Below are 21,075 nucleotides of genomic sequence, written 5' to 3'. Positions count from 1 at the left end.
AGTACCAGTCGGAACTCTGTGGATCTACCAGTTAGACCCCGACCCAGTACCAGTCGAAACTCTGTGGATCTACCAGTTAGATACCGACCCAGTACCAGTCGGGACCGTAGACAGGTACGTGATTATTCACATATCCCTGTGGATGCAATTGATTCTGACAGTTTGGAGAGTGGAGATGAGATGCTCTCAGATGATTCATCGGGTTCCGACGATGATATTGGACCGCCTAGCCAGTCACAATCACAGTCCCGTAAAATGAAATCCCGAACATACCTAGCAAAATTCAAGACAATGTGAGTACATTATTGATAAGCTACGAATAAATTGATATATATATACTTACCACTTCAGCATCTGATCGTCGCGATCTGCAGGTAGCTCCTCAAATCGTTCACGAAACTTAGATTTCAAGAAAGTAAACTCCATACTTCTTTCATTTCCCTCAGACCCCCGTTTTTTCATAAGTTCACTCTGCTCATGTTCTTTGATTCCTAACAATTCGAAGAGCCTGCCTTTTGCATTCCTCCCGTCTGTACTCCCCGTCACTGGGACTCCCGTAATGGGCAAACCCCACAAACAGCTCACGTCCTCCAAAGTAACTGGAATTTTACTAATTTATCAAATAAAAAAAATATAAATTTCTTCATTTGAATTGTTAGTAAATTATCACAAAGAACATATTTATTTGAAGTAGTTTAGAAGTTAATACCTGTCATCTCTCCGAAGGGAAGATGAAAGGTGTGTGTCTCGGGACACCACCGCTCCACACCTTCTCAGAAGCCTGACACACCCTGTGACTACTGTGCGGTATCCACAACATATCACTAAAAGTACCCCGCGCCATATCTACTTCATTATTGATTTCGTCTGCCATGCTACAAAATTAATTCGAAACTATTTTATAGCATTTTCAAATTTTCTAAATTATTCTATACCGTTTTGAAACTTTTCTAAATTATTCCCGACTATTTTGGAACTTTCTAAATTATTCGGGCTACATTTTAAAATTTTCTAAATTATTCTACACTATTTTACAACTTTCTAAATTATTTTTCACCATTTTGGAATTTTACAAATTACTCTAAACCATTTTGAAACTTTTCTAAATTATTCTACAATATTTTGGAAGTTTCTAAATTTTTCGGGCACCATTTTAAAATTTTCTAAATTATTCTACACTATTTTGGAACTTCCTAAATTATTCTACACTATTTTGCAACTTTCTAAATTATTCGGGCTACTATTTTAAAATTTTCTAAACTGAACTAAAACATTTCAAAATAATCGAAACAATATTTCAAAATACATATTTTTAAAGTTTTTAACAAAAATTTCTATAAGTATGAAATGAAAAATTAAATTTGAATGCATGCATTCAAGATTATCCAAACATGCATGCATTGCATTGTTATGCATTCATTGATAGTCATCATCATGTGATCGATCGTGTGGGGAGGGTTTCATTGATTTAATTTAATAGTTATTATATCTTTGCAAAATTAACCATCTTGGCAAAGGCAAAGATACCCTTACCCTGTTCCTGTGGATCAGCAAGCATATATGCATGCATAGTAAATTAATCATATTCCTAATTAATCTAACAATGCCATATTCTAAATAATATTCAAAATAAATATTCCAAACAATCTAAACAATATTCCAAATAATTCTAAACAATCTAAACAATATTTCAAATAATTCTAAACAATCTCAAGAATCTAAACAATATTCCAAATAATTCTAAACAATCTAATCAATATTCTAAACTATTCTAATTAATATCATAAACTACTTTAATATTCTCTAAAAAAAAAACTGATTCATGTCTCTTTCGGCCTTTTCCTCCTCCTCTTCTCTTCTTCACGCAGCTGCCTTCCCACAGTACCAAAAACTCAGCTCAAAATGAATTTCAACAGCTCATCCACGGGTCTACAGTGTTTCTGCCATGTGTCCACGCCCCAATGGATGACCCCCACGGTTTGAAAAAAAAAAATCCGGTTCATGGTTAACCGGACCTACATGTTTCTGCCACGTGTCCACGCCCCATGCAACCCCAATGCATGACCCCCACGTAAAAAAATAAAAACAAAGTCCGGTTCACCACTAACCGGACCTTCTTTCCGGTTCACCACCAACCGGACCAAGGAACCGGTTAATGGTTAACCGGACCCAAATCCAAAAACCGGTTAATGGTTAACCGGATCATTTCAAAGAATTCGGTTAATGGTTAACCGGAAATTTGATTTGGGTCCGGTTAACCATTAACCGGTTTCGATACTTTTCAATTTTTATAACCTGTTTGGTTATTTTTATTAAATTTCATTTATTTTATGGATATAAATAAAAAAATCGGAATCTGAAGGCTAGACCTCTATATTTTTTTTTTTTAAAGAATCATGTTCATTTTCATTTCTTATTCATGCTCCTATTATCATTTTTGTTGGTTGTGTACTTTAAAAACATATGCAAAGCATTTTGGTCCCATGTGCAAAGCATTTTTTTTTTAATTTCACCTGTTGAAGCAAAATTGCAATTTTCATTGGCCCACCAATAGGAGTGTAAACGGTCGGATATGGATCGGATAGTGGTTTTACCGTATTCGTATTCATTATAATTTTTTAGATACGGATATGGATCGGATATCGGACGGATACGGATATTTTTCATAATTAGCTTGTTAGTTATAAAATATCTATTATATTATTAAAATATTAATCACTATTGTTCATCAAAATATATATTTATATGCAATTTAATAAATTATTCGTATAATATGCAATTTAATAAATCAATTTAAGAACATATATCACATTTGTTGTGGTTTAAAGTGTAAATGGTCGGATACGGATAGTAAAAAGTCTTACTGTATCCGTATCTATTATAATTTTTCGAATACGGATACGGATAGTCTTGGATACGGATACGGATCGGATAATTTAATTACTTTTTCGGATCCGGATCCGGATTCGGATTCGGACAAAATTATCCGATCCGTTTACACCCCCTACCCACCGACCACCACTAATAATTTAATATCGAGGTGCTTTTTTTAAAGGAAAAAAAAATTCTAGATTTTTGTGTAGAGTTATCATTTAGTGATGGCAGTATCATTTTTATTTATTTTGATAGCAATAATGGTTGTGTTTTATTTGTATGATACTATGATGGCAGTCTATATGTAGAAGTCTGGAGCAAGTAATAAACATACATGATTTTGTAATTAAAAATTAAAAAAAAAATTATCAAAAAAATGCCAAAAATATAAAAGTAGAATGACAACTTTCATTGGCCCACATTTTGCTGGAACGCGGTACAAACAACGAATTAATGACAAGTTGCCGGGTCATTATTTAATTATACTAAAAAAGTTAAAGAATAAAGATAGCATCAAACAGAGATATTCCTTCTCCCAATGCCATTCGAGTTTTTGACTATTGAATTGAAGGGGTCTTCCAAAAAGGAATTACTTGTGGGACATATGGAACCAAAAAGAGGAACATGATTAGATTTAGAGGAATGAAGGAATCTGTGTCTCCGGCTCGCCCTCTAACATTTTACCCCTTAAAAATCTCGAAATTACATATTTCACCTCTAAAATTTATTATATCATATTTACTCTAAATTATAAAAAAAAAAAAAAACTCACAAATTTATCCAACTTTTTTATTATTCTATTAAATTTATAAAGCTTAGCAAACAGAAAATTTGTTTGTCACACCAAGTTAATTTATTTTAAATCATTTTAACTTTTTAATTATAGCAAGTTTTAGATTATTTCTTGTTTTTATGGAACAAACAATTCCTATTAGTTACAAAAGTCATAGTTTCTTCAAATGTCCATTCTCACCCAATTAGTTAATTAAAATTATATTAATTGTTATTAATAAGAAGTTAAGAACATAACAAATTTTTCATAATCATTCTCAAGGTACAACTAAACGGTCAATTTTGCATATTCCAAAACAATTTTCGTGAATATGGGGTGTTGGGGGGGTGTGGCAATTCTCATAGATTAAATTATGAATTTCATACTCGTAGAATTTAATTCTGACAAAATGAATACACCATGCGTGTTTTGCAACAAGTTTTTATTATAGAGGATTAATTGTAGACAACAGAACAAGGGTTTGCCAACATTTTATTAATTACTCTAGAGAACTAGAGAAGCGAACCAAGTAAAGAAAACGCATTTTGTAGGAGAAGTTCAAAACAGACGAACATTTCATATTTTCATAGCATCAATTCAAAGGGCAGATGCGCTGTTGACATTTCCCTTTAAAAGGCGAGAATTGGAACTGAAACAAAAATATAGCATTGCATATTTGCATTTATACACTCATGTTTCCGTCCCATAGAACAAATGGAATGAATTTGAGAATTTCTATATGAATACTAGGGATAAACTTGAAAATTTTCTCTATGAAAAAAACTAAAAAAATCCCTAAGTCGGCCAATGTGTGTGTGAAGATCATCTGTAACTGCAGCACTGCGGCCGTCCCTGCATTAGGTTGTCGTAAAGGCAGAGCATTTGTCTGGGAGATTGGTAGTGTGCCGTGTAGTAGTTTTCAACACAACCATACTGGCAAAATTTCCAGCTGTGCAGGTACTCGACTGGAACCGATGTTGAATTAAATTCTTCGACCCACATCCCCATGCTCACGTCTTCCATCTTGAACAACTGTATTTACATTAACAAACTTATATAGGTTGGCTCGTAAATAAAATCGTAATGGGTACTTGAAGCATTTATTTACATTTACTCTTCATTGTTACCAAATGGCGCCACATTTCCCCATTTTTTTATCAGTAGCGTAAAAGAATAACAAAATTTCACCCATACCATCGATTTCGGAATAATTGAGCAATTGAAATCTGCACTAGCATCTTTAGAAAAACCGGCTCTCTAACTGTTGAATTGTCCAAAATCGATGGTACATTTTTATTTTTATTATTTTTAAATGGTACAGATAAAAAAATTGGTCACATTTCTCATATTTGAAAACACCCAGTATATTTTACAAGGCTGAGCACAACACCATTGAATTCCTCAAGTATATTGTTGCTAAAAGTAGTATTCTAATTTCTAAGGAACAGACTTGAAGAGTATCATCACAAGCACTTAACCATTGGTTGAATTTTCAAATAACTAAACACTACCTGGTGTTCATCACAATTATAAGAATGTTAGATATCATTTGCAAATATGATAAAATAATAGCTGTTGTTATTTGCCAAAGAAAAAGCAATCTATATGAACCTTTAAAAAATAATAAAAGTAAGTTACCCTGAGTTTGTGATCAGTCTGCTGGGACACGATGTATTTTGCAATGTCGAAAGAAATAATGTAGCCAGGTCCATTTGCATAAGGTGGATATAGCTCCTCAGGCCATTCCTGCATTTGTAATGTCGTGTAAGTAGTAAGTCAAGAATATTATAATTTCAAATATAACAGACGATATATGATTTGAACATACAGCCCTGTCAGGGTTCCTTTCTCTTAATAAATAACCACTTTATAGTTTAGAGAATAAAGGCACAGCCAATGCAACTAGATACTTTACTAGAGATTTGAAGGGATGAACTTAAAATAAGTTGGAAGCAAAAAACAACTGAGAGTACCTCATAGGTGACAGCCCATTTGCCGCTTCTAAGAGGACGGTGCAAGAGATTGAGATTACCCATATAAATGGGCTTATTTTGGCCCATGATACTTATTTCCTTGAGCACCACATCCACCCGAACAAATGTGTCATCATCGCATTTCATGATGTAGTCAGATGTTATATTTTGAACCTAAATACACGATGTAAAATATCATTCAGAATAAAATGCATTATGCTACTAGAACAAAAGCCGGATCCACTGGAAAGGACAAGCTGGGTCCAGGAAGTTATAGCCTAGGTACAGTTACCAGTAGTCTACTATCCCTCCGCTTTATCCCTCTACCATATGAGGCCTAATTGGGCATGATCAATAACATACATGAAAGGAGCATAGAAAGTTAAAACTCACTCCATATTCACAAATAGCGAAAGTTTTAAGAACTACAAGGTCGTAACGGTCCAAAAATGGAAGAATCACAATATCTCCAAAGTACTCCGCCTCTTTCTTCATTGCTGCGTTTACTTCTTTCCTTGGACTCTATAATATTTAAATAAAGGCAAAAATAAATACATAATCAGAGAGCAGAAACAAAAGATTGTTACTACTATAAATAATAACTGTCCTACTTCAAGTTATATTGATGCCACAAGGCCCGCAAATGGGAAAAAAAAAATTCATATGAAAATAAAAATAAATAAAAAATTACATTTTGAGAAGCTTGGTGTATGTAATTTGAAGATGTGTGCCGGTGTATGAAATAAGGTTCAAAGTGTAAACCCTAATGTGATATGGATAAGGGGATAGGGGACTTTAATGGAAACCTTTTTTTCAAAAAAAAGGAAGAAAGATGACTTTCAAGTAGATATACATTACAAATTTTTGCAAGGCTGAGGATTTTGATAAACAGCTCGAACTCAAACAAGAGAATCTAAACAAGCAATAGATAATCTTACCAAAGCGACAAAGAAACGTGCAACAGCATGGCCGAGCTGGATGGCAGGGTACTGCATCCATGTTTTCCTGATGGCCATGCGCTCAGCAAAATGGTTGGTGGCTGAGAGAATGCCAATAAACAACTGGGAGGGCCCCTTTAGCAGGGGGCGGGCCCGCCACTTGTCAGTCATCTCCAGCACTTGCTGAGGAGAGAAGCTTGGGTGGGTTCGGGGCAGAGATGTTGCATATACAGAGTGGACATCAACATCTCCTTTTATCGCTAGACCGGTAGCATCTTCTAATGTGAATCCCTGGAAAATATAAACAAATTAGCCGAGAAGTATTGCAAAGTGGACCTTGGTGGTCTTGAGTAACTGCAATTTCAAATTTTGCAAATAGCATGATGCTATTGTGAATTACTCAAGTGAGGCTATGGGTACTATGCACAGCGCACATTGGTCCATACTATTGATCAATATCTCCATTTTCAAAGTCTAGACAATCGATCAGAACCATTCAACATGATCTCCATATAAAAATATACTTGGAGATCAAATTTAACAATTTTTAGAAATTTTTTACTATTTTAATTGGATAGGTAGTAATCTAAAAATTCTAGACCATTTAAAAGTAATGATTTTCTACCTATCTAAAAAAAATAGTAAAAAAAATTCAAAAAAAATGTAAAATTTAGTCTGCAAGTGCATTTTCTATGGAAATAATGTTGAATGCTATAGATCAACTATTTGGACGTTGACAGAAAAAAGATTGATCCGTAGTACGGACCAATCCGCACTATATAGTACCATAGCCTCACTCGTAATTACTCATTATTAGCAGGAGCTTCAAAAGTCAGGTACTGTTTGCAAATAGCAAAAAGTTTCGGGGACCAATACGTACTGTCCGATATGGGAACGAGGAAATGTGGCGCCCGCCTATATTGATGTGGTAACCCTCGACACCTGCTTGGATAGTCAGGACAAACAATCTTCCCTCAGAAAAAGGGAAAGGCCACATCATTTTGGGCTTCTTTGCACGGCCTATGAATCTGTTTAGCCAAGACGTGGTTTTTGATTCATCAGAGTCGTCAGCACCGCCCCCCTGCACCCATCTCTCGCACTTTGGGAAACCATCAACTACATGATGTATACATTATGAGTTAAAGCAAAAGATTATAACAGTACCAAGTTCTGGTACAAAACCATATAAAGGCGTACCAAGTTTTGGTACAAAACTTAACTTTTGTTTATCAAGGATTTTCAAATATGTACCAACAAGTTAATACAAGTACCAATTCTAAAGGAAAACAGCACCAACAGGTTGGTACTGTATTATACCAATCACAGATACATAATTTCACCTTCTCAAACCAAACATACCCCATACCAAACCAGCACTTCAAACCAGGTCCAGGAATCCTTCATAAATCAGCCTCCTCACTGTCTTCCAACATTAGTATTGAAACAAATGGTTGGTACTGCCAAGACATTGAATGTATGTGTATACATACCAGCAACCCACATTCTCATAATTTAATTACCGGTACAAGTATCATGTACTACAAGTTGAGTCCGTACCAGTCTCGTCAATATCCCTTGGTGATAGACCATCACAGCGCATGGCCTTGCCCCAAGACATCCGGTAGCAGGTATTATGCTCGAGTATTGGTCTCTCACTCCAGTCTCCTTTTAGCCTCGGGTTAAGGTGGAGTATTTTGGGGGGCTCCTCACCATCTACAGCTTTGAGTCCCTGGAACTCCACGATGAACTGTGAAACCATAACTGTGCCATTGCCGTCCCGTATCTTTGCTAGCTGCGGTACAAAGTCCTCATGTGCATCGTGCGGGGTCCCTGTATAGAAAAAAATAATAGTTCCACATATTTATCATTTATGAAAGCTATTAATATATATATTTTTGTATCCAGGTGTATGTGACCCCTTGAAAATGGCTAAATTGCTATGAAGTTTGTGATCCTAAAATGGAAATTTAAAGGCAATAGTTAGTTACTTAATTTTTCAAGATGTTAAATTTTAGTCTCAGTTTGCATAACTTTATAGGAAAATAAAAGATCTACTATATCAGTAGAAGAGGTGATATCGTTCCATTAAATTAACACCTGGATCTTATTTGTTAGGAACTTTAAAAACATGTCGTCCTTGATGCAAAAATCTGAAATACTAGCTGACTCGCAATTGCGCTAAATGATAGTAACTAAAAGCATAAACCTTATGTTACAATGTCTTGAGCAACACACCATTGTGCCTAGTTCTCACTCAACTTAAAATTCTATTTTATATTTTATTTTACCAATTATTCAGAAAGCAAAATGCTTTTGGCTGCATATATAGCAAGGAGCCCTTTCCTGTGTTTCTCCAAGGATAGTTAAAATGCAACCAGTATGTCATTCCCTGACACTGTACAACTTTTTGGTTCAATGTACCATTAAATGTTCATAGAGAGAACACATCTTAGAAAACAAGTTTTCTCATCGTCAATACCAACCCAATTTAGGAAAATTCAAAAATTAAAAATAGTTAACACTAATTAAGCTGATGCATGCATAGGTTCAAAATTTAACATTAACCTTCATATATCACAAATCATCCAAATTTATACCTATTATAGTGATAGAGGAACCAACAGCAAGGCCACATGGCAAGAGCACAACTCTGCCACCATCCTTCCCTGCATCTCCACCCTTATCTGACCCGACTGAAGTCGGGCACGGCTCCATCTTTTCCGGGTCCGGATCCGCAACCGACCCACTTTCACCATTGTTACTGTAATTCACCGCCTCATCCCAAGCCTTGTGCCCCAATGCCCACGCCTCCTGTGCTACCCTCTCCAGTTCAGAGAAATTACCAGTACGGGTCCAGCTCCGGGACCGGGACCGGGCCCGTGCATACCTCCGCAGGATCTCGCCCGTAATGCGCCCGTATCCGTCCGGTCGTCTGGTCGGGTCCTGGATGATTAACGGATCCTTTTCAGACAATTGCGGGTTCTGGTCAAGCTCCACATTGAGGGTTTGATCCGACTGGTCGTATTGGATTAAACGACTGTGAACGGAATGGGGAGAGGCGTCGTCCTGAGAGAAGAATCGAAAGAGCTTGAAAGAGGTAAAGACGAGGTACAGAACGACTGCGATTAGCAAGAGCTTCGCCGGACGCCACCGCCGTGCGGCGAGGGAATCGCTGCTCTTGGCTCTCTTCATGGCGGTGTTATTTTTCTCGGTGGTGGGTGGGATCTTAGCTGGGACCAGTATAATTGTGCTTTGAGATTCGTGCGGAAAGGATTTGAACGGTTGATATATCTCAGGAGATGCGAATTCGATCGTTTAGCACGGGCAGCGGGGCATGATTAGGAGGGAAAAGATGAAAAGGGGGTTAAATGCAAAAGTGGGTGTGAGACTGAGAGAGGTTTTTCATTTTTGGATGGAAGAGATTGATATAAGGAAGCCATTAAAAGGGTCGAGAGAGAGAGAGAGAGAGAGAGAACCCGCCGGTTTTCATTTAATTTGATTCGCTTAACTTAAAGCAACAATTGTTTTGTTAACAAAGAAACAGACAGCATAAATGCATAATGGATATTGATTAATTAGGGGTTTCATCTAGATCCATTATTATAACTTTATAGCTTGTCCTTCACTTTTTTCTTTTTTCTTTTTTCTTTTTTGTGAGCACTTGCTTTGTAATTATACACATAATTCAAATTTCAATGTAGTTATCATGTATTACGCTTTTTTCTCTTCTAAACATCAAATATACATTTTTTTTAGAATATTTATATCTTACATTATTAAATATAAAAATACTGTAGAATCTATATAATTTACGTCTTCAACAAAATATCTTATCTGAATCTTTTTATAATTATTCAAAAAACTAATAAGCACTTTATTATCTACTCAGATATTCAATAAGATATGCAAAATAGAAAATCGGAAGAATAATTTCTCATTAAATTATATCAGTAGAGTAAAAAAGGATATCTTTTTATCACACCACTCTTTATTATTTTACTTTATTCATCTACCAAATCGGATGTTTAAAAAAAATGGATATTAAGTTTTCATTTGTAAGATAGAGATTTATGCATGAGAAATGTTCTTTGTCCACTAACGTTTGTCCACGAATTGTCCACCACCTTATCCACTCTAACTGATTTTAACGACTTTACTTTCCTTTTATAAATCAGATCCCTCTTTCTCAATCCTCCGCCTCTCTATTTTTTTCTCTCTTTTGAAAATCCTGACGAGGCTCTCTCTCTCACTCTAGCAGCTTTTCTCTCTCTCTCTCTCTTGTGAAAACCCTGGCGAGGTTCTCCCTCTCTCTTCTCTTCTGCTCCGACAACGACGGTAGCGACGGCCGCAACGGCAGCGACGGTCGCGACGGCAGCAACAGCAGCGACGGCCGTGACCTAGTGGAGAGAGACGATTTGTAATCTATCACCGTAGGACACGATCGAACATGATTCCCTTGTGTATCTCTCTTACTTGAGTACCAAATCCGACCCCTTGAATCTGTGCCACTAGATCTGGGCAAGTGCCAGATCCAACCCCCTTTTATGGAGACTCGTGCTTCCCTTGGCACAATGTCAAAGGTAAAATCAACTTGATTCAATCTTTGTTCAGTAGATTCACATTGTCGTACTTTAAGTAACTGGTTTTTGTAAAAATAAATGTTGAAATTTGATTTTACTTGACACTTTGACTTGTTTGAAGTTATTTTGTTTGAAATATGAACCATGTCGTCTCTTCTATATATGTTGATTTTCTTTTTTTTTTGTGTCAAACTAATACTGTTATAATTAAATTCATATATAGAACTGTAGTTATTGGAGCAATTAGTTGAAATTAAGTTTAGATTGACCTCAATTTTACATAAGTAGATAAAAATTGAGGATTTTAGCCTTTAAAGGTTTACTGTTTTTTACACGTTCTTTCGTATGATTTTGTATTCTCTGTTTTTTACAGTACATATATATATGAATTACAATATATATGTCTCATTTTACAGGATATCGAATTGTTATGAAAGTTTCTGGATGTTTGAAAATGTGAAGTACGTTTTTTGTAGGATTTGTTATTTAAGTTACAGCATTGAATGATGAATTTTACAGTATTGGTGCATATTGAAATGTTTTCATATTACAGGCACTCCTATGATTTTCAGTCAGGTAAATAACTTGTAATATTATTTTGTAATTCTTATTTGTTATAAATCGAATTTGTTTCATTGTTTATTTTATTATTATGCAGGATGACATCTCAAAAGAACGTGTTGTTCTTGTGATGAGGCTTCTTACTCATTCGAACAATGAACACATGAGGTTTTTAATGTAAAAGTTATTTGTCCATAGTTCTTTTGTTGCTATTATGTTATTCTGAATGTTGTAGTGAATATTTTTATCTTGTGTTGAGCAAATGTTGTTTGTGATGAACATATGTTGTTTTGTGGTGAACATATTTTTTGTGTGATGATGGATGTATGTATAGATTTATCAATTTTAGAGTATACATGGTATTATTTTATGGTTTATATTTTGAAATTTTACAGTATACATGATTCTTTGTAGGTTATAGTTTAAACTGAAATGTAGCATTTGTTACATTTTATCTTACAGTATAGATGATATTATTTTATGGTTTAGTTTTAGAAATTTTACAGTATACAAGAATCAATTAAAAATTTATAGTTTTATGTGAAAATTTTACAGTATATAAGATTCAATTGAAAATTTACAGTATTATTTGAAAATTTTACAATATACAAGATTCTATTTTACAGTATATATTTTACAATATACAAGATTCAATTCAAAATTCTACTGTATATAGATTCAATTTTATAGTATAAAGATTCAATTGAAAATCCTACTGTATACAATATTCAATTTTACAGTTTTGCTGATTCAATTTTACAGTATACAAGATTCAATTGAAAATTTTACTGTATACAAGATTCAATTTTACAGTAGACAAGATTCAATTTTACAGTATACAAGATTCAACCCAGTGCGGAAGCTAATAATTAACTCTAACTGCCAATAACCGCTAATAACTAACTCTAACTGGCAATAACTTCCTATAACTGTAATTTTCGAAAGTACAATTTGAAAGTACATTTATTTTGTCATGTCGTGCAAGTTGCAATATTTTTCTAACTATCATGGGATCACTTCAAATAGTTGCTGGATGTTTTGTGATTAACTGATATATTTCATGTGATATATTGTATAATTATATAGCATGTAGAAATAATTTTACAGTATTCGCGTAAGTCAAAGCTGTGGACAAATGGTGAACAAAAGGCTGTGGACAATTAGACGCTTCCTTTATACATAGCCATTTAAATATTTTTAAATTAAAGATAGAGAAGCAAGCGTTCTCTACCTTTAAACCGCACAAAGAGCATTGTTTATATACCATATTATTTTTATTCAGTAGTTTTATCTATTTGTGATGTAAACAATCACATAGCACGACTATCAAGCCCTGATTAGAATAAATTGTTCTTGACCATTTAAAAATATAAATGGAAACACCTTGGATTGTTAATTCCGTTACTATTTTTTAATCTGAAAATTATTGACTTCTTTTCTTAATTGGCGGGTCTCCTTATTCATATACCACATTTTCAACAATCTTTCCTGTTCAAGCAGATTTTATATGTTTATTTAAAAAAAAGGTAAAAATGTCCGTTTCATTGACTGGAAAAAGGAAAAAAATTTGTTTTGTTCGGATTTATAATTTTATGATAATTTGTTATCAAAATTATTAATTTAATCTGAATCTTTGGGCCTCCGCGGACAGAGCAAGGCTTGAATTTCCGAGGTGTGAGAAGTACCTTTTGTGTTGGATCAGACTCCTTCAGAAAAACATACAGAGGAGCTATAATATTTGGGCCATGAACTTCCCGTTTGTTGGACTTTTCCTGGGCTTGGTTTATATTCCTTGCTTGTCTTTTTTTTTTTTTTTGCGAGCAATATATTTTGTGTTACTTTCCTGTCCGTCATTTCTCTCTTACGTTTTCGTCTAGAGCGTAGACTTTTTTTTTTTTCGATAATGGAAGAAAGAGTGGCCAAGCTACGTCTTGGGTTCAGATCTAGTCGCCGCTCCTTCATTCGCCTTGTTGCTCCTGTCTCGCTTTGAATTGTGTTATTCGGATATAGGACTGGGCAAAAAAGCTCGAACTCGTAAACTCGAGCAATATATTTGTGCTATTCGGATATCTTCCATCTTGTAAATTAGCTATTATGTTTTTAGTTTTTTTCTGTGTGATAAATAATGGTACGTGTTTTTATGGTTGTTGCCGATGACGATGATGCCAAACTGCTTTCCTTTGTCCTCTCCTTCTTTTAGTAGTGACTATCCTGGACCGGTTAATTCAGTTCTCGATCCAAATTGATTCAGTGTCTCTTGGTTATTCGGTGACTGTCATAGTCTGGTTAATTCAGTTCCCAGTCGGATTTCGATTCAGTGTTTTTTCGGCTACCATATGCGCACAGTGAAATAATCTCTAGGTTGCTATCATTACAGTCAAACAAAAATATCAAATTTGTGTCCATAGGTGCATATATCATTGTGCGTTGTTAGTTTGTTTACAGCTGTATGCTTTCACAGACACTCGTTGTCTCGTATTATATAACAGCTCCCTTGTAACTTTTTCTATTAATGCAATCACCTACGGACTTTCAACAACAACAACAACAAAAAAAAAAAAAATACATTTTGTGTTGGATCAGATTTTGCCTCGAAACCTCAGACTTGCTTGTGTTGCTTTAAGGATACACATTATTACAAGGCTATCATGCGTATTTATTACTTGTCGATAGGGGTTTCAAGCATCACTTTTAGGATTCTAATTCTAAAACAATAAATACACAATGGGATCGTGTTACCGAAAACAAGGTATGGATATTGACAGATCTGATTTTGCTTCATGCAGCGCAGAAGTCATGTATATTTTCATTTTCTCCATTGATGATACGCTGCATAAAGCAAAACTAGGTCTGTCGATATGTCTACCAAAATCAATTTTAGTAAAATACAAGATGAATTTATTAACACTTAATTTTTACTGAGTCCCCAAATAAATGGAAAATGTCCCCAGCATGGCAAAAGCGGAAAGCACGGGGTAATCCCGGGTCCCGTGAATGTCCGTACAAGGGTGCACGTGTGAACATCTAGAAGAACAAAAACAAGAAAGAAAAATACTAAAATCTGACCTTGGAATTGCGACCTGACGCACCTTCCCCTCCTTGGAATTGAATCAATCCTTCCCTTCCCTTTCCTGCCCCTTCAACCGAGAAGTACGTACAGATATAAAATCACTGTAGGTACTATGTTTTATATAATATAATGCCATTTCTTTCCTAGACAAGGTGCCAGTCAGAGTGTATACATAGATGCATTACATTACATTACATTATTTCTTCATTATCTATGTGGTCCAGCCTTCCAGGTCCAATGCCACGAGATTATTTTACCTTTTACACACCATTAGCTCAAGTATTGTGTAATTATAAGCTAACATTTTAATAACTGGCGACATATCCTCTATGACTATTCGAACTTACTGTTCTTGTACTTCGTCTCAGATTGCTTTTTATTCCACTGTACACTTTTGACAATTGTTTCATGCCATGCTGAATTTTTTTTATAAACCATAATTAAAAAAAAAAAATTATAAATTCTTTTTTGTTTACAAAAACTATAAGAACCGAAATCGCATTTTGATCTCGGCTTTTTTTTGGGACCGAATTGTCATTTCGGTCCCAGCCGTTTTCACAGATTTCGAGAAAAAAATACATTGAAAAATTGTAAAAATACCTCGAACCAAATTGTCATTTCGGTCAAAAAAATATATTTTCAGACCGAAATGGTATTTCGGTTCTTATAATTTTTGTAAAAAAATAAAATAATCATGTTGGTTTCATAAAATATTTTTTCTAATTTTGGTTTATAAAAAAAAATTCTCCTATGCTAGTCAAAACCAATCCCCAAATTTCACTTATTATTATTTGAGGAGGGATACACTTACATTGTTTTTGGTGACACTCGATTACACTGTACATTTTTAAAGTTTTTAAAATCCAAATAGTCGATCCAAATTATTCAACGCGATGAATATATTAAAATGTGCTTGCAGATCAAATTTTACATTTTTTTGAATTTTTTTACTATTTATTAAGATGGATACAAAAATTTCAATGATTTTGTAAAATATTTAATAAATAGTAAAAAAATTCAAAAAAATGTAAAATTTGATCTGCAAGCACATTTTAATATTTTTATTTGTTGAGCAGTACGAATCAAAAATTTAAACTTTGAAAATGTAAAATATAATTTGGTCTCATAAAAAACGGTGTAAGTGGATCCTCGCCGACATTTTTATTTTTACCCCATTAAAAAATTATTTTAATAATAATAATTAAAGTTTAATAAAAAATTTAAAAATACCCCACCCGTGGAATTTTTCACGGGCTGGAATTGTAATTCATTTTTTTTTTTTTATAAAACAGAAATTTGTTTTTATTTTTTATTTTTTGTATTGAAATATTAGAAATGTTGGATATATTTCTTTGAAAATAGATGGAATACAATATAATTTGATTTATTAGAAAGACTGTAACAAATAACCCGGATCAATATTTTTCAGGTCGGATTTTTCACAGCTGTAAGAAAAATTAATATATTTCTTTATGTGTTATTGGAAAAAAAATAAAAATGCTTAGATTCTGAGTTATTGATCCCGGTTCAAAAGTCACTTCTATGTAATCTAGAAAATATTGTGATCCTTCTAGGACATTTAATTTATAAAAAGTTGTCTCTATTTTGAGAATTCTTTTTGAATAATAATTATTAAATAATTTAAAGTTTTTGTTTTTTTCAAAAATAGATACAACTTTTCATAAATTAAATGTCCTAGAAGGATCACAATATTTTCTAGATTACATAGAAGTGACTTTTGAACCGGGATCAATAACTCAGAATCTTAGGATTTTTATTTTTTTTCCAATAACACATAAAGAAATATATTAATTTTTTTTACGGCCGCGAAAAATCCGGCCTGAAAAATATTGATCCGGGTTATTTGTTACAATCTTTCTAATAAATTAAATTATATTGTATTTCATCTATTTTCAAAGAAATATATCAACATTTCTAATATTTCAATACAAAAAATAAAAAATAAAAACAAATTTCTGTTTTATAAAAAAAAAAAAATTGAATTACAATTCCAGCCCGTGGAAAAATTCCACGGATGAGGTATTTTTAAATTTTTTATTAAACTCTGATTATTATTATTAAAATAATTTTTTAATGGGGTAAAAATAAAAATGTCGGGGATCCTCGTCTTATTATTATTATCTATTTATTTTCTGGTCAGTTCGCACGCTGTGCAGAGTATCAGGACCCATGCCAGTAAGTATATGAGTTCAGTCTGTTTAGAGATTAATTAATTAATTGGTCAACAGATCACAGCTCTGAGTCAAAGCAGCTCTCGTGCGTACGGCCCCACACCCCATGCCAATACCAACTAGGTTTTTTATTTAATTACTTTAATATTTTTCAAATATTTTTTTTCTACTGTACTGTAAATATTTATTTATTTTTACAATATAGTGAGATCCACCGCCGATTGCAACGATGCTCATCTCCAGTGCCTATCCTTTTCTAGCCCCTCAAATTTTATCATTTTACACGCCAGTGTATAACCCGCCTGTGGTCCTTCTTGATGTAGGCTTTTGTGTTGCGGGTTTTGATATTATAAAACGAAAATAATACTATTTTAGTCGGCACTGGAGCTTAAGAATTTTTTTAACATGAACTGATGTATGATACAAAGCATCAATTTCTAAAATCTAAACTTTAAACTTGAAAATTAAGTATTTTAATAGTTGATTTCTTATTCATGTACATATAGTTTTTAAAATTGCATTGAGATTGTCATTTACTTTAGTCGATACAAATTTTATCTCTGATTACAGTGTTCATAGTTATATCTTGCACAAGATAAAAAAAAACGGACGATAAGATTATATTTTCTATATGAAAATAATTGAATGTAAATTTGTTATGTTATATTTAAAAATAAGAATTTTCTTAAGACAATAGCCAAAGTTTATTTCTCTGTGCAAAATAATTTTTTCTTCCTTGACATTTGATTCATTAAAAAGTACCTTGTATATAGTATTTTAATCGTTGTAGATGGTCACCACTCACCCATCAATTAATTAATAAATTTAAAATTATGTTTATGTCAATTTTTCAAGAAAAGTATTTATTTTAAGAGTCATAACTCGAGCATCAAAATCTTCAATTTATTATATAATACTTCTATAACTAGTAATAGTAAAATGGCACTACCAACAATTTAAAAAAATTAATTTGTTTCGTAATAATAATATAATAATAAAATTTAAAAAAAATAAAAGTCAAATCAAACATCATACAAGAGAATGCTTTCAATATGATTAAAAAATAAATTAGATTATGTGATGATGTGCAAGTGTTTACTTCTGAACAATGAAAACTTATAATTTTGAACTATCAAATCTCATATGATTAAATAAAAACAGAACATAAATCAAATAAAATCAAATCAAAACTCAAAAAACAAATGATAAAATTAATATTCTAAAAACAAATTCTGACTTGGCCAATAAATACAGATAGTAGAACAAAAGTTGGTGTATTGTTGATATTCAAATCCAAACCCAGATAAGATAAAGACTTGTAGTTTTCAAGCTGGAAACTGAACTGAGAAAAGAAAGAAATGCTTTCTTTGTCCAGTCACCTACAACACAGACTGAGACACTGAGAGCGACAGAGAATATATTTGCTGGATAAGAAAAGGAAGGAGTGAAACTGTTCAGACTGTTGGCCCCCACCGTACACTGACAGTGACCTCTAAAGCTAAGCGCCAGCACATGTCTCGTCCCATCACAGCCCTCCACTGGTCCCACGCTTCCCTCATCGCACGGCCCAGATTCTTCACCCCTCTCTGCTCCGTGGATTTCCCGAATTCGGTGCCCATACTCCCCACGTAGCATTTCACCTTCCCCATTTAACCATCATCTCTCACGGCTTATAAATAAAATTAATAAAAGTACAATATAATTAATATACCATTTCAACAAAATAAAATCCCATAGACCATATTTTATTTCTCCCAAACTTAATATATATTCATAGAAAAAAAAAACTGGACAAATATCATCGATTTCAAACAATTTTATTTGAGACAACTATTTTTTTTTTTTTTTTAAACTATACAATATTTTAACCGCTGAATTATTCAGCATTTTGATTGCTGAATAATTCAAAGGTTATGTTGTGGACTTCTGGTACAAAATGAAATTTTGATACTTTTATGATGCCGATGAAAAAATAATTTTTTCTCCCAGTATTATTATTTTTTATTTAAAACTGTTTTAACATTTCATGAAAACTGCAGTAATTAATTCAGGTTTACTGTCTCAGCCAGGAGATAATTAATTAAAGATGGTTCAAAATTCATGCTATAAAGTTTTGAAATGAATGGAGTACACTAAAAATGAGTACAGTGCTACAATAATATAGCAAGCCACTTTTGAGAGAGATGAAGTAAGAAGTTGAATAGAAAAAGGAACGGACCCTGCACTGCATCCAATTAAAATAATCAGAAAAAAAAAAAATTAGACACGCCCCACAAGGCGAGACGAGTAGCTGTCTCCATTCTAGGCCACGCGTCAGTACGGAGTTCAGTGAGATATAACCGCACGACGCGCTGTAAAAAATTCAAAAGAAAACATTTACATTTTACCCACCCAGCCTTATTATATTTTCACTGCACGGCGTGCTCCTGCAGTCCTGTTCCGGTCCTTTTGAAAAGGCCAGATCTGAGATTAATCTCTGCCGTCCGTATAATCGAATCAACGGTCACCGTACAGAAAAGGAAAGCGTAGGGGGATGGCGTTGTTGTACCGTGGCGTGGGAAGGTCTTCTTTTGGAAAGGAACGATTCCTCGTACGAAGAAACATCTGTGGAATGACGGAAATACCCTTGGATACGTATGTGGTGAAGGCGCTGCCGCGCTGGTGACTGGGGAGATAAATTCGGCGCGGATAAAGAGGCATGCTGTAGAAGAGAAAACGACGGGAAATTTCTTACAGTTTTACCGCCGGAGATAAAATGGTAAGAAGATGAAATTCGTTATATTCTTTCGGTTGGAACCGGTCCATTCCTGGACAATTTAGTCGATACGACGTTTTTGTTTCTTTTATCACTGGTTTCTTCATATCTCTGTGTCATATTTTACTCATATTTATATTAAATGCGACAACTAATATATAATCTGAGTTGTACATTCTTGTCATTTTGTTTACAATTACAGTTAAAGGCGAAGTGAAATTTTAATGTATAATTTTCAGAAACCAGAGTCAAATAAAAAGTATTTGTGATATTTTACTTTAAATTAAAAGAAAATCATTTATGGATACAAAAAGTTTAAAAAAGAAATGAAGATTAATTTGAGTTCTACCACTAATTGCAGCAGCACTGTTAATTTTTGGTACTAGCAATTATTTGTTAGCAAATTGATTGTCATATACAAAAAATCTATTGGTGTTGGTCAAATAACAATGATTGGGATAATATTTTTCTGAAGTCACTAAATATTATTTTCTTTTTTTAAATTACATTAATTTTTCTCTTTCAAAAGAATTTGAAGTTTCTTCTAATTAATTCTCTCGTTAGTATTTAATAAGAAATATAAAGCAGTGCTACCCTTGTCAGGCTAATCCAAATCATGTAATCATAATCCGAACTAATTCAGTCTAAAACTGCAATGGGTGAGACTTCTTTAAGGGCCTGTTCGGCCGGATCACTATTCACGTGGGAAAAAAAAAATTCAGTTCAACTGAATTTTTTTTTTCCCACGGGAACAGTGTTTTTCAGTTCAAATCCCGTGCCCGCGCCCATTCCCATTTGTCGGCCGAACAGGCCCTAAAATTTGTGTCAATTTATAACGAGCTGACTGGATTCAAACTAGAAATACTTACAAATTATAACATTTAGTCTTTAAGAAATCTGAAAAGGATAAATATTGCATTACAGTTATAATAAGCACATACCAAGGCCATCTTGGAGTCATTTTGAACTTTGTATTAAAGAACATCTATATTCATAAAATTAGATTGAAATTTGAATAGAAATAATGAAATTAATTTAAAGTTAATTTCAAAATCAATGTACTCAACTACTCATGCAATTAATTTTAACTGCTTTAGCTTTTAGAAATTGAAAAAAAAATTTCATACATTCCAAAAATTGTGATTGAAATAAAATTATCAATTATAGATGCTGTAACTAACACTTTCAACATTTAGAGAAATATGAAGAAACGGAGTGACCAAACCGCAAAAGTACCCTCTCGAATGTTATTATATTTTTTATAGGATTTGTTTATCTTTGACCCGAAACAAAGCTAGCCAAAGTCCCCAGTAGCGCCCTCTCTAGTACTAGTAGTACATCATGGCGTATAAAAAGCTCC

General features: G+C 33.5%; 1 protein-coding gene across 1 annotated transcript; it reads right to left on the bottom strand.

Annotated features, from left to right (window-relative positions):
• Nucleotides 1-4,176: 4,176 nt before the first annotated feature.
• On the bottom strand, nt 4,177-10,110 carry LOC144572314 (hydroxyproline O-galactosyltransferase GALT2-like). Its single transcript, XM_078321844.1, has 8 exons — nt 9,155-10,110; nt 8,115-8,387; nt 7,438-7,673; nt 6,558-6,848; nt 6,013-6,141; nt 5,620-5,793; nt 5,285-5,392; nt 4,177-4,678 (listed from the first exon to the last, which is right to left on the bottom strand). The coding sequence occupies exons 1-8, from the start codon at nt 9,747-9,749 to the stop codon at nt 4,469-4,471; spliced, it is 2,016 nt and encodes a 671-aa protein (XP_078177970.1). The 5' UTR covers nt 9,750-10,110; the 3' UTR covers nt 4,177-4,468.
• Between the last annotated feature and the right edge of the window lie 10,965 nt (nt 10,111-21,075).

This window comes from Carex rostrata, chromosome 20, assembly GCF_964058835.1.
Source record: "Carex rostrata chromosome 20, lpCarRost1.2, whole genome shotgun sequence".
Classification (NCBI taxonomy): domain Eukaryota; kingdom Viridiplantae; phylum Streptophyta; class Magnoliopsida; order Poales; family Cyperaceae; genus Carex; species Carex rostrata.
Note: the sequence above shows the minus strand (reverse complement) of the source record. Positions and strands in the feature narration are given on the sequence as shown.